The sequence below is a fragment of the Pogona vitticeps genome, chromosome 1 (assembly GCF_051106095.1).
Source record: "Pogona vitticeps strain Pit_001003342236 chromosome 1, PviZW2.1, whole genome shotgun sequence".
Taxonomy (NCBI): domain Eukaryota; kingdom Metazoa; phylum Chordata; class Lepidosauria; order Squamata; family Agamidae; genus Pogona; species Pogona vitticeps.
The window spans coordinates 216,979,257-216,994,261 of record NC_135783.1 but is presented as its reverse complement, the minus strand read 5'-3'; the positions used below and the strand labels follow the sequence as shown (position 1 = coordinate 216,994,261).

Here is a 15,005-nt window from a genome sequence, read left to right as displayed (position 1 = left end):
AAGTGTTTGTATGGAAACAGATGCCTTTGAACATTGTTGGCATTCTCACATCTAAAAGCAGATGAGCTGCCTTTTTTGGAATTTACACATTGTAGGGTACCCGGGTTTGTTGGGTCAACTGTAAAATGCTATGTTACTCTTTATAGCACTTGATGAGACTGTCCAATTAGGACAAATGAAGAGCAACATGGGAAACGGTGTGTGTTTTTTTTTAATTTATTCTGTTGCTTCCCCCAAAAAAAGACTCAGAAATACTGATGATCTGTTTTATTGAATGAGAGGGACACAGATCTTCCATATTTGTCCATGTTTCCCTCATTCGTCACCTTCATTCACCCCATGTATGTAAAATCACTCCCGATGAATATTCCAATAGCTCACCCACCCTCTGTCCCCTCGCCTAGCCGCTCCCACTAACTCTCTCCCCTCCTTCCTGCCACAGTCATCAGACACATCCTTACTTTGCCCAGCTGCTATTTCCCTTCTTTCCAGTCACCACTGCTGCATGCTGTCTCGTGCCCAGCCGTGTACATCCTTTCCCTTGCCCAGCCAGGCCCACTGCCATGCAGATCCAGCCCAGCTAGTCCTTCTCTTTCCCCTCCAAATTGGAGGGGAGGGGGTAGGAATGAACCGAAAGGACCTGATAAATGATAAATGAAAGGACTGATGCATTGTGGGGGGACGGAATGGAAAGGAACCAAAAACTAATTCCACCATGCGCATCCTTAACAGAACTATTTCACACAACATATGACAAAATGGTTCTAATATGGTTGTTGTGGTTTTTTCGGGCTTCGCGAATACATTGGTTCTAATGTGATTTTTTGTTACTTAAGTCAAGCTTTGTAAATGTAGTTCAGTTTCTCTTAATGTTCATATTGAGTGAAAAGTCAAAAAGCTGTGAGTATTAAGGCAGCGGTAGAATGTATAGTTTTGTGTTTATTTTTTACAAGAGAGAGGCACTCTTTTTATATTAAATAATAATCAACCATTTGACATTCTAGTAGTTTCTCTTTAGTTTAAAGCAAGTGTTTTAAATTAGTTGTTGTGGGTTTTCTGGGCTGTTTGGCCATGTTCTTAAGGTTTTTCTTCCTAACATTTCGCCAGTCTCTGTGGCCAGCATCTTCAGAGAAGTCAGAACTCTGTCTGTGCTCTGAGCACAAACAGCCCAGAAAACCCACAACAACCATTGGATCCCGGCCGTGAAAGCCTTTGAGAATACATTGTTTTAAAATACATATCCATTTTCATTTATGGTATCAACAGTGCATGCCCGAGATACTTTCCGTGGTCCCATTACTGGCTGAAATGCATTCTTCACTACGTTGTGCCTGATCTCTCCATTGACAAGCACATACTGCAGTTGCAGACTTTCAAAGGAAGAATGATAAAAATAATATTGTTACTTGAATCACAGTTCAGATTAGTTAATGAAAGTGAGTTTCGCTGAAATTAATAAGGCTTAAGATTGCTTAACTCTGTTGAGTTGTGACAGAGATCATACCAATAACAAGAACATTTACTGTTGGTGTGAAACATTACTATCAATATCAACATTCCCTCTAATTTCTGCTAGAGCTGCCTAGGGCTCTACCCACAACTGGAAGCCAGTCAACAGCAACGTTGATCTGACTGTGTGGGATCGATGCAGCACTGCACACACCACAGAGAGAGAGAGAGCTTAGAGGGAATGTTGATCAGTATCGATTTGCATTCAGAAATTGACATTTCTGTTGCCAGTATTGTGTGTTACAGTATGTGCCTTTAAGTCAGAACTGAGTTACAGCAACCCTAATAGGACTTTAACTGTAAGTGAGATATTTGACCAGTTCCATGCAGCCCCATGAGCTTCCATGGCTAGGCAGAGATTCAGACTCGGGTATCCTGAGTCCTGGTCTATCCACTACACCACACTGGATATATTGTGTTGCTACAGGGCACCAGAAAACTGAGGAGCCAACTTGCTTGAGGAAATGATTGGGACAGCAGCACTCACCAAGTTCTCCTTGCCCAAGTTCTTCTGAGTTTGAATCCCCATCCAGCTATGGTAGCACATGTAGGTGTGTGGAACTGGTAAAACCACTCCTTGCTTCCACTTCCGCCAGTGTCTGGAAGGGCCTCTGAGGGTCCCAGGGCAGATCTTCGGGGACAGGGGACCTGTAGAGGGAGAAGGAATAATAAGTGTAAAATGCTTCCTTTTTGTGGGATCATCCAACTTGCAGGGATTCAATCTATTATTAGTAGAAACAGTAGTAGTAATATTTATAGTTCACTTAGAAAGTGCTTAGAATTTCTTTTCACAATGTACTTTCCTGTAGTTAAAACAGTGAAGAGTTTTGTGCTTCCTTAGCTTGGCTTTATTTCACATAAGCTTTTATGGGCTGCATCCACGTTATCATCTGATGGACTGCAATCTCCCCTCCCGCAAAACTGTGTCATATAAAATTGGACAATTTTAAAGGTGCTACAAGACACATTTGTACTAAGATTTTCTAAGTACGGTAGGGATTGAAATATAAAAGAGCATTTCTGTGTTGGCTCACAGCCATGGCAGAAAAACAATGGGAAGGAAAAAGGAAATTGAGACTCTGTGTTCTTTCTAGCAGGGAGGGGGGGGAAGGGAGGCTTCTTCCAGCTTCTCCTTCTCCAGCTGATGGATGGAGATACCCTGGTTTTCCTCTTCATGGCCTTCTTGGGAGATGTAGTAGGATTCAGCCTCCCAGTAGTTCTCAATCCCTTGTCTAGTAGGAGAGGCTGGAGCATCTCCCCTTTGTGTTCTGTGATTCCAGGCCAGCACATTTGAATTTTGCATTGAATTTCCCGAGTGCAACCATTTTACACCTCAGTAGTAAAATAAATCAGTTCTCTTTGGTCTGCCATAGGTCTTTACAGACCTATCTGTATAGCACTTTATAAAGAATTTAAATAAATATGAGGCATAATATAAACGGAAGAGTTAACATTGATGAAAAACAGCCATTCAGCAAATTCACCATGTTTCGTGGAAAATATGCACATTATTTGTTCATGAAGAGAGAACAATACACATTTCCCAGTCACAGTACTCCAATTGGCCTTGGGGAATATGCATATCACTATATTTTCTAGGCACTTTGCATAGTGTCCAACGCGTCTTTTTTTGACATTCTCTGGGGAATACATATAATCTCCCACAGGGCTCCAAAACCATCCTGTCAGTAAAGATACACTCCCATCAATATGAATCCAACCCAAAGGCCTTGGGCTCTGGAATGACACTGGAACAGTATAATGAGAATATGCTGGAGTAGAGAAGATGAAGATGGAAGAGCAGTCCATAACAAAATTAACACAGTATCTCATACTATAATAGATGAACAAAAGTTGTACCTATTTGTTAAAGCAGAATGGGTTGTTAGATGTTAAAGTAGAATGTTGGAGTGTTCATTGTTAAAAGGAACGAGAATCCATCAAGCATTAGAGTAGAACTGGTTGCTGCTTGCCATTTGTAGTAAACCTGGTGTAAAAGAAGGATTTGAATGCACTCATGAGCTTCGGGAAGAAGGTAAATCCTCCCCAGGGTCTGCAGTTCCTTCTAAATATAGATGTGATCAGGCTAGAACTGATGTAGGAGATACTGCTTCAGAGATCATGCAACCTGAAGGTGAACAAGCTAAACAACAAAGAGGGAATAAAAGCTGAAACACCTTACTTGGAACTAGTTTTCAGGCTGCCTTGAAATATATTAGCGGGTGAAGATGTAGTTAGAAAGAAAGAGCTACATCATCAGGTTTACTCGTAATCCAGCTCATTGGAAGTCGACTCTCACTTATGCAGCAGGACTGCCACTTGCTCTCATGCTTGCCCCTGCAGCTTCCAAACCTGCTGCAGAAGGTCCTCAATTCTCTGGAGCAGATTTGAGGTTGCAGGGAAGAGGGGAAATCCAGTCTGCCAGAAATAGTGCTCATTCTTGCGCTCTTTTAGACAAAGAGTGCTCTTTCAAATAACCTGTTGAAGTAAATCATAACGAGATACACTGAGAACCAGCTGAATAGTTTGAACAAAACACTAAGCAATATTGCATGCACAATCAATATTAATATGTAATTGCAAGATTTTCCGGGGAGGGGGGTGTGACACAGTAGCTGTACTTATGTATGTGAGTTCCTATCTCAATTGATATTTTGGTTTTTGCTAAGAAGAAGAAATGGCTGCCCCTCATATGTGGGAGAAAATAAAACAGACAAAACCTGTCTGTGATCACTCAGCATGTGTTGGTGTAGCCATTGTTGAAAGAAATAACATGGGAATTGCCCCTTTGGAAAGCCACTCCAGCTGGCAGAGAGGCAGTGTGTTGCTTTCAGTCTGTCCCTCTCTCCCCTCTTTCCTCCTCTCCCACTTTCATCCCACCAGCCAGTTGGCTTAGAAGATGAGGAAGCAATACAAATCATAGACTCTCACTTGCCCCTTTCACTGGCCAATCTGTGCTGGTGAAATGCCTTCCTAATCCCAAGCATGGCAATTAGCCAAGCCCTGAAAGTGATCCAGGTCTACACATAGGGTTTGTCACAGTACAGGAAATCAACAAGCTCGCTGACAAGCTGATTAGTGTATCCTGCTTGTAATTACTGCACTGGAAAGTGGACTGCATCTCTAAAGGCACTGTGCAAGTTGTAGAGAAGGAAAATGATACACCTTAACCGATTAAAAAGCAATGATTAGGTGAGCAATTAAGTAAGTAACCTGTAGAGAGGGCACAGCAGACAAAAGAGAAGGCAATTATCACTGTTTTCAATTAAACTAAACACAAACCCTGCCTACAGATGTACCACCATCATTTAAAAAATTAGGATTCAGACATTCTTTTCAACACGTTTATTATTTACACCCAAACTACACTGGTGTGAAGTTATTAGCCAGGCAGATGTGCAGTTAAAAGTTAAGCAGTGGCAAATACACTTTAGTTTTGCCTCTTCTGAGTATCTTCTGCTTATTGCATAGGTCAATAAGGAAGTACTGTGTCTGCATCAGTACCAAAAATATGCATTTGTGTTAGTTTTAAGTCTTTTTAATATTGCTCGTCTTTTCATGTTAATCTTTGGTTTAGTGTATGAATGTTTTGGAAAGAGAATTCAATAATCTACCCTGTTTCCCCTAAAATAAGACCTAAGGCGAAAATAAGCCCTAGTATAATTTTTCAGGATGCTCGTAATATAAACCACACCCCCAAAATAAGCCCCAGTTCAGTGAAACCCGGCCCTCCACCATTGTGCAGCAACCAGAAGATGACATGACTGTATTTGAATAAATGTAGATTGTTGTACATGAAAAAAAAATCCCCTGAAAATAAGCCCTAATGTGTTTTTTGGAGCAAAAATTAATATAAGACCCTGTCTTATTTTTAGGGAAATGGAATATGTATCCCTTTGTCTGGTCTCTTAAATTTCAGATGTTTATTGCCCCATCTCTCACTTTCCCTGAATGATTGTGTCATTCACACAGAGTCCACAACCATATAGGATCTTCCTTTTGTGGCAGCTGTTCCCACATTGTTTTGAAAGAATTGTTGTATATTTCTGGTGAGAGATGAGCCTCTTGGACTAGGTCCAAGAGGGGTTTGCCATCCTGGACCATACTTTCTATCCAGGCATAGAATCATAGAAAAGTTGGAAGGGGCCTACAAGGCCATCAAGTCCAACCTCCTGCTCAATGCAGGAATACAATCAAAGCATATCTGCCAGTTTTTCTTGAATGCCTCCAGTGTTGGAGCACTCACCAATTCCCGAGGTAACTGGTTCCACTGTTGTACTGCTCTAACAGTTAGGAAGTTTTTCTGGATATTCAGCCAAAATCTGACTTCCTTTAACTTGAGCCCATTATTGTGTGTCCTGCACTCTGGCATAGGCCTCTCTGTATTGCATCATGTGGTCTTTTTCTTTAAGTCACTCGCTTTTCTTTTAGTTCTGACTTTGGCATCCATCTGTAAATATTTAGAAATATCTCCATAACTAGCAAGGTACAACTTTGTTCCTTCAAAGACAATTTCACTTGGAGGGGAAAAATGGTATCCATACTTATTTTAACACCCTTTTGATTCCATTTATGATTCTTTGCCATAAAGCTAAGCATGTACTGTTGATCATTGCATCCAAACTGGCTAGGACTTAATCTGTACATTCTAAAAAATGATCCATTCTGTACCTGCCATCTCGAATGATATTACGATTTCTCCCTGTTCCTTTGAAAAGTCATTTTCATTGTGAGCTTTTTGCTGTCTTTAAGTGTACAAACCTCAGGAATAAAGTACAGTGGTGCCTCGCTTAGCGATCGCTCAGTTGAGCAATGAAATCGCTTAGCGATGGGGTTTTGGCCATCGCCAGAGCAATCGCTAAGCGATGGCCCCTATGGGTAAAAATCACTTTGCGATGATCGCGGGGAAGCGATCATAGCAAAGCAACCCTTTTTGCACAGCTGATCGGCGGTTCCAAAATGGCCGCCGGAAAAACAAAATGGCCACCCGCTGTTTTGCCTCGGTTTAGAGGCACTGAAAATGGCCGCCCCATGGAGGATCTTCACATAAGGTCAGTTTTTAAGCCCATAGGAACACATTAAACACGTTTTAATGCGTTTCTATGGGCTTTTAAAAATCGCTTAGCGATTAAATCGCTTAGCAACGTTTTTCCTGGAAAGGATTAACGTTGCTAAGTGAGGCACCACTGTATCATGTAAGTGGTACTGTATGTATCCAAACAGGTATTTTAAGTGTTTCATATTTTGCGTTAAGCACATAGTATAGTCCCAGGAAATGAATATAGTGTTGAGAATTTTGATTATAACGTGTATTCTCATAACATCAGCAGAGTAAGGAGATATTGGTTAGCAGAGATACTTATGACACTGTGACACTGAGAGAGAGAGAGTAAACCAACAACTTAGTCTATTTACATATATACATAGAGAATAGGTATTCCTCTGGCAGCATAACATGACATGAAGCAACACCACATAGTGATCTGACTTACAGCAGATAAAGACATTCATTTTACACATGACTTATGTGCAGTTAGTTCTGTGACCAATCAGAAAATACATTACTTCATTTTCTGTTACACAAAGTTTTCATCATGTACCACAGCTGTACAACATTACGTCTTAATCCTTGATACCCACACCTGAATACAATCAGTACAGTGACTCAGGTAAAATCAGCCATTTTACATTTAACTATACAACATTAATATTTAATACTTTTTCATATCAAAATCTCAACATATAGAAGGAAATCCACAGTCTGGTTATCAACGGATAATGTGTCTCTGGATGTAATGTTCCCAATACTGAAAAATACAGCCTGCAAAAGGTCAACGAATTCTACCCAGACACAAGGACCAGGGATCATTGCACAAAAAAGACCAGCTAACGACATCCATCAATCACAGTGACAGATAATCTCCACCCTTATAACAACAAAAACACACTGATTACCCTATCTCCTGAAAAAAGACAAAAGCTGTTCCCACAGCTATAAATACTCAACTATCCAGCAAACAGCAACAGAGCATGGACAGAGTTCCTACTCCAGTCCTCTGAAGATGCCGGCCACAGGGACTGGCGAAACGTCAGGAAGAACCTTCAGAACACGGCCAAAGAGCCCAAAAAACCCACAACAGCCATTGTCTCTGGAGAGTTACCCCCATTGCCATGCTTCTCCCACACATTTTTTAAACTAAAAAAGCCCACCTCCGGTCTTCTGTAAGAAACAGTTTTGTCCTTTTCTTCCCTGTTCCTTAGATGCTCCAAGTGTCTTCCAGTTTTGGGGCGGGCTAGAAGTGGTTGGGAACAAGGTGTTGGGACCTCTGAGCATACCTCATGCATACAGGAAAATAGCCACACGAGTTCTTGTCACACCAGACAGTATAAACTGCAATGTGTAATGGGCAGCATATAATGTGCATATGCATGTAAGTTAATTTGCACAAAAGGAAATAGTGTAAGCAGTTCTTACTTGCTGGATACCTTAGGGCAGTGGTGTCGAACTGTGGCCCTCCAGATGTTCTTGGACTTCAACTCCCAGAAGCCTTCACCACCACCTCTGCTGGTCAGGATTTCTGGGAGTTGAAGGCCAAGAACATCTGGAGGGCCACAGTTCGACACCACTGCCTTAGGGACTTTGGTACCTGGCTGCAGAGCCAGAGGTTGGGAGTTTGATTCTCCACTGTGTGTCCTGGAAGTAGAACCAGCTTCCTGTTGCTACCTGCTGCTTTTCTCTGTAATTCTCACTCACTTCTATCATGACAATGTATGCTTTTGTCAAATATCTACTTCAGCATTCTAGTAACAATATGATTACAGTATGCCTTGCTTTTGATAAATGATTTCTTTGCTGAACAGTTTAGAATATAATCAGCACTTTCAAAGTGTAGCAAACTGAACAATGGATTGGACAATGGATTTAATTTGCAATTGAAGTGTATGTTGGTGGCAGGCCTGTGTTTGATGCTCACAGATGCTCAAGCTGGTATAGCTCAGTGAGTTGAAACACCTGGTTGCAGAGAGGCCTGGAATCTGAATTGCCACTGTGTGCCTCAGGGACGGGGCCAGCTGAGATGGCCTCTAGCTGATGGAGTTAAATGCTCTACTGCCTGTAAGGTCTTGGCCAAGATGCAGTGTCCCAGAATACCAACAGAAGGAGGGACTGGTAAATTCATATATGTTCTGAGTCAGTATAGCTTTTCCAAAAATGGCTGGGTCACCATATGACAAATTTGACTTGCTAGCACTCATCCACGTGATAAGACTTTCATTTTCTCCCCTCTATCTGGTAGCCATCCACTCCGCTCAAAAACTGACCAGAAGGGTTTCCTGTGTCCCCAGAGCAGGTTTGGAACACAAGTGTCCACAGCTTTCAGTTTCTGCAAGCAGAAGCAGTTCCATCAATAGAATGTGTTGAATCCCACCCAGGATTTGCATGTTCTTATGTTTATGTTTATGTTTATGTTTATGTTTATTATTATTATTATTATTATTATTATTATTATTATTATTATTATTATTATTATTATTATTATTATTATTATTATTATTATTATTATTATTATTATTATTATTATTATTATTCCTTTTGATGCACGGGTCCAATGGTGAGCAAAGTGTTAAGCTAAATTTGCACTTAGTTTATTACATATATTGTAAATAATGTTTTGCTATTACTCAATAGTTGAATAGGATGGGATTTTACTACCATTTGCAATATATATTTAAACTGTCACATTCTGTTGTGAAGTGTTATAGTGAACATATTATCCTATTTTTTTTCCTTAGAAGTGGGAAGCTGAATAATCATTTAGAAGCTGCTATACATGAGGCCATGAGTGAACTCGATAAAATGTCTGGGAATGTAAGTATGCAGTGAGAAATATTAAAGGTTTTTAAGCTTTTTTGAAAAAAAATGCTTTGTATTACACTACAGTTTAACCACCCTCAGAACTGGATGAGTACTGTAGCTTCTCTCGCTCATTCTCTCTTTCTTACACATGCACTCCATAAAAATGTAATGCTCAGTCCTTTTACAGTGCAATTCTTTACATACTATTTCAAAAATCAGTCCTATTGTTTACTATTAGGTAAGTGCGTATAGAGTTAGTTTTAAACATACTTAAAGAAAAAAAGTTGTTCTGAAATGAATGAATGTGCCTCAGCTCTTTTTTATCCTAATGCCTAACCTGTATTGTGAACATGTAGCTACTGTTAGGATGGAATATGGAGAGACAGAATGGTTTCCTATAGGCAAAGGTGTCAGATAAGGGTACACTTTATGCCTTTATCTGCTCAATCCGTATGCAGGACATACCATAGGAAAAGCCAGACTAGACTCAGCTAAAGGAGGACTGAAAATTGGTGGAAGAAACTTCAGTAATTTAAAATACACTGATGACACTGTCTTATTGACAGAAAGCAGCAATTACACGAAATGACTTAACATGAAGGAAGAAAGTGCCAAAGCAGGAATGCAGTTGAACATTAAGAAGACAAAAATCATGACTGCAGAAGAACTACACAACTTTAATGTTGACAATGAAGAAATTGAAACTGTTAGATTTTATATACAGTACTTTGGTTCAGTCATCAATCCAAGGGGAGACTACAGCCAAGAAATCAGAATAAAACTGAGACTCAGAAGGGCAGCAGTGAAAGAATTAGAAAAGCTCATCAAGTGCAAGGATGTATCACTAGAGACCAAGACCAAAATCTTTCACTTTATTATATCCTTAGTGTACCCTTATCTGACTCCAATCACAATGTATGGTATAAAAGCTGGACAGAGAAAAAATTGATTCATTTGAAATGTGCTGGTGGACAGCTTTGCAAATAACCTGGACTGCCAGAAGGACAAAAAAGTGGGTCCTAGATCAAATCAAGCCTGAACTTTCTCTGGAAGCAAACATGACAAAATGGGGGCTATCATATTTTAGCTATGCCATGAGAAAGCAAGATTCACTGGAAAAGATATTAATACAGTGGTGCCTCACTTAGCAACATTAATCCGTGCTAAGCGATCGCTCTGGCGATGGCCAAAACCCCATCGCTAAGCGATTTTATCGCTCAACGGAGCGATCGCTAAGCGAGGCACCACTGTACTAGGAGCAGAAGACCAAATATGAGATGGACTGACTCCCAACAAGAAGCCATAGTCTTCAGTTTACAAGAGCTGGGCAGGGTTATTGAGGACAGGACATTTTGGAAATCACTGTTTCATAGGGCGGCCATACGTTGAAGGCAATTTGAGGGCACATAACAACAACAGACCACATCCATAGATCAGCTTTGTAAATGTGTATTGTGCATTCATGCACATTTCAAAATGTGGTGCCTGCAACCAGCCATTCTCAGTGGGGGCCATATGGACTCCCCGGAGCCCCCAGCACATTTGAAAGGGGCCACAGACAGGGAACAATTCTTCACACACCACTTTGTAAGGTTCATTACACAACTTATACAATATTGATTTGGCTTATATTTCTTCCATATTGTGTTTATGGTGGTGGTTAAAAGAAAGGTTGAGAATGGCCACCTGGAACAAAAAAGATATGATTGCTAAAGTTATGAAACTGAAGGAAGAATCCCAACTGCAAAGTAACGTATGAGAGATTCACCTTGTATGCCAGCTTTAATTCTGCTGGACAGTGGTACTGATAAGCTATTTCTGATATTCATTTTTTTCAGCATAGCTTTATTATGCTTGCTTGAAATTTGAAATAATGACTGCCAGCATTTTTTAGTAATCAAATAACCTGCTACAGAAATAATCAAGTGTCAAAAGATCAAATTAAAATTTCTTATTTTGAGCATCATACCTTCTTTCTGACGAAAAAATTAATACTCAGAATGTTAGTATAATACATAAGAATATATGTGAACTATGTGAAATAGCATAAAATATAAAGAAAAGGAGCTGAACTAAAAAACATAAAAACTTCAGAATTAGGATCAATGAGCAAACAATAAAAATCTAACTTACATTTAATGGTTTATTTGATGGAGGGCAAACCTTGTATTTTTGCATTTCCTCTATGATATTGAAATAATACTTAGGTTTTCTGATGGTCTCCTTTCCTGATGCAGTCTTCAAAAAGCTTCTTGCAGAAGCCTCTTAAGTTCTGAGAGTTGTAGTTAAAAAACAATCACCACCACTAGCTTCATATCTGCCAACCTCTAATAAATGTCAAGTATTTCATGATTACCAACCCATTTCAGCTTTCCCATTATTATTTATCCCAGTTGTTACCATTTTGTTTTCTAATTTGTTTTTTGCTGTTTGTTTCTCCTCCCACCCTCCAGGTACACCAAATTCCACAAGGAGACAGACAGTTGAAGCCTCCAAAACCCAAGAGGAGGAAAATCTCTAGATAACATTGAATGTCTTTGTTACTGGTTCCGTACTTACATAAACAAACATGCACATAAATACATGGTATTATGTATTGACAATATCAGGATGGATAGTGTTCATCACCACAGGGTGCTAAACAAAATAGTGGTACAGTATTCTTATTGGTAAAACAGGAATTGTTAATCCAGATCTTCAAAAGGTTACAGTGTGTCTATAAAACTCTTTTTTCTATAATACTAAAATTGTGATTATAAGATTATAGTCAAGCTGTTTCTGCAAAGTTTTCATTGTGTATATAGATAAAACAGAATTTCATGATGATATCTGAAATGTAAATAATGTACAATATTGTCATGTACAAGCGTACCTAATGCACACTTTATCTTTTATTGTACAAAAAAATAGTGTACAAAATTCTTTGGTTTCTATTGAGTACACATACAAGAGACTACCAGTGTAAAGTGATAAATAAAAATACAGCCTAAATGCTTTTATATAATAATGTAAAAGATGCTGTTTTTGTATTTAACAGCAGTGAAAAGGCATGATTATGTAATACCTTAATTATGACATAACACTTCTCGCCACTGAGTGTTCATTGATAGTGTCTGTTTGGAATGAACCTTGCCTGGAAGTACTGTACTCCATTTCAGGTCCCTGTAGGAGAGTGCAACCTTGTCGATTCCTAAAGGGATGTGGGATCACAGGTCAAATTAAGAAGTCAAAAGCTGCAACTCTTGGTTGCATTTTTTTTAATTTGCCTGAATTTTAAAGTAAAGTACTGTAGATTTTTTTTATTAAAAATATTTAGATAGCTATTTTAGTCAGCTATTCCTTTAACAGAGTTTCACAGCCACCTGCTTTAAAATCAGACTCATTTTATACCACCACTCATTTTGAAACCCCTTCAGAGCCTAAATTGGCTAGTACAGGTTGCTGAAGCCAGAGAACACCATTGCATTTAATGTAGCAGAGCAACAGCCCTGTTAAATATAAGAATTGTTCCCATTACCTGTTAAGTACCAGATCTTACAGTACAGCAGAAAAAGTGTTCCCATAAGCTAAAGAAGGAGTTTCAGTTACGTGCTTGAATATGTTTATTTAGTTCGGTGGAACTATGTCAGCATTGAAGGACAGTGAATTGTCACAGCCGCTGATATAGTAACCCTATCAACCATCTTAATAAAGTAAAGGTAAAAGGTGGCTTACTAAACTATTAGCAGCACTGGCCAGGATCCAAAGAACTGCACAACTGATTCTCTGCACTTGAAAGGCTTTTGTGAGTGCTCCTTGGGAAATGTCTCTCCTCCCACACATATGAGTGACGTACCACTTTTTAAATCAGAGGGGACTTCCAAAAACATTTTCTGGTACACAGTGAGATTCTTATTAAAATAAGGGCAGGACTGAAAATCCCACCAGGGAGACCAGAATCTTTGAGTGTACCTCAAAGAGTGTAGCTCTTTGGATCCTAGACAGTGATTTTTATCAGTATTATGTAACATATCAGATTTATTTTATTTAATAAGAATTATTTATACCATTAACAGATTCTTATATATAAAAATAGGTTGACTCTATTAACCAGATTATTTATGTTATGTTTAAGTTTGAAAGAAATGTGAAACATGTATGTTAGAACGATGATCGTACACTACAGATACACAAACATAAAACTGTGAGTCATGCTCCGAATACCAGTATCTTTAAAAGAAATTGTAGTGCCGTGTCATTTTCGATTCTGGTGCTGCATATGGTGGCAGTGGCTCCTCCCCCCCCCCCTCCCCGGTGCCACCTTCCAGGCATCCCAAAACATACTCTCAGTTTACCATGCCTGGCCCCAAGATGGAGTCCTTAGGAACAGCGACTACCTCTTCATCTGGGAGCCACTCTTTTTGTTATACCCTGGAACTGTAGTCCTTTCAAAGGCCTAGTTACCTCTTCTAGCAAAGACTGCTTGCTGGTGATCAGCGTCATCCAAGGTTGATGACAGTCCCAGCATATTGATAACCAAAACCTAGTGCTTACACGCGAGGAGTCCTCCTTCCCTTTCTCAGGGCCAAGCTCCATTTTCTATGGGATCCGAGCAAGAGGACTAGTCCCAGAGGACAGAGAGCTCAGATTCCCGGTGGCCAGTTCTTCTGTGCCAATGCACACCGCACTACCCCCTGGGCTTAGATCCTCCGCTCTTATCTCATGCAAATAGCTCTTCCCTTTTTTCCACGCCCCAACCTGACGGAATGCAATTAGCTACACTAAGCTACAGTGGCCTGGAGTCAGAAACCCTTCCTTCTGCTGGGTAGGTTCATCTTGTCTTTTGTGTACTGGCAGGACAGAAAACTCATGTGAAGTGATCTTTTGTGTAGTTTAGTTAGCACTCTTATTTTCTGTTACAAGTTGATGTGTTTGTTACGTTTAAAGAGTTAATGTTGTCTATTTTTCGTACCAGCCTGCTTTCTGCTCTCGTCTAAACAGATGTTTCTATTCATGAATACTCGTGTGCGTGTGTGTGTGTGAATGAGTGGATGTGTGTTTATATTTAGTTTTTTTTTAAGTTTGCTCTCTTTTTTTTTGGTCCCTAAAATTGAATTTGTATTGACCAACCCTTCTTTTGACATTTTTAACTAATTAGGTTTGTACTTTTCTCACCAATGTATACTTTACATTAGTAGCCTATGTAAAGTATTTTTGTGCACTTGATTTCATTGGTTAATATTGGCGTTGATGTGGGTGCTAGGAGTAGTTTGTTTCAGTCCATACCAATTTTTTTCCCTCCTCTTTAGAGTTTTTATCGTTTTATGTAAGCAGTTAATGTAAATATTGTGAGCATTACAGGTCATGCAGTGTTGTAACATTTTTAAAAATGTTGCACCTACTTTACAATTAAAAAGCTGGTCACTCATACTTGAATTTTGCCCATAGAGCCATTTCTTTCTCTTTGAATTAATGCCTAAATTTCTTCTTTTAAAAAAAATAATCAAGGCCCAGCCCTTCTTTGAAGCTTTTTGTTGTTGTTGTTATTGTTGTTTAACAAATCTATATTTTTCTAACAGAAGATTTTAGCATTTACATTTTTGCCATCTTTCTAACTTATGGTGAGATACTCCTATATTTAGAGAGTGAGAAAATATCCTCA

At 39.4% G+C, this 15,005-nt stretch overlaps 1 protein-coding gene across 5 annotated transcripts in view; it reads left to right on the top strand.

Annotated features, from left to right (window-relative positions):
- The window catches only part of MBD5 (methyl-CpG binding domain protein 5), a 180,036-nt gene extending 165,265 nt beyond the window's left edge, over positions 1–14,771 (top strand). For all 5 annotated transcript variants that reach the window (XM_078376795.1, XM_078376798.1, XM_072983590.2 and 2 more), the window contains 2 exons: positions 9,301–9,376; positions 11,818–14,771. In XM_078376795.1, coding sequence (XP_078232921.1) covers positions 9,301–9,376; positions 11,818–11,889 — 148 coding nt within the window. In that variant the 3' untranslated portion in view covers positions 11,890–14,771. The remainder of the gene's footprint in view (positions 1–9,300; positions 9,377–11,817) is intronic.
- Positions 14,772–15,005: the final 234 nt, after the last annotated feature.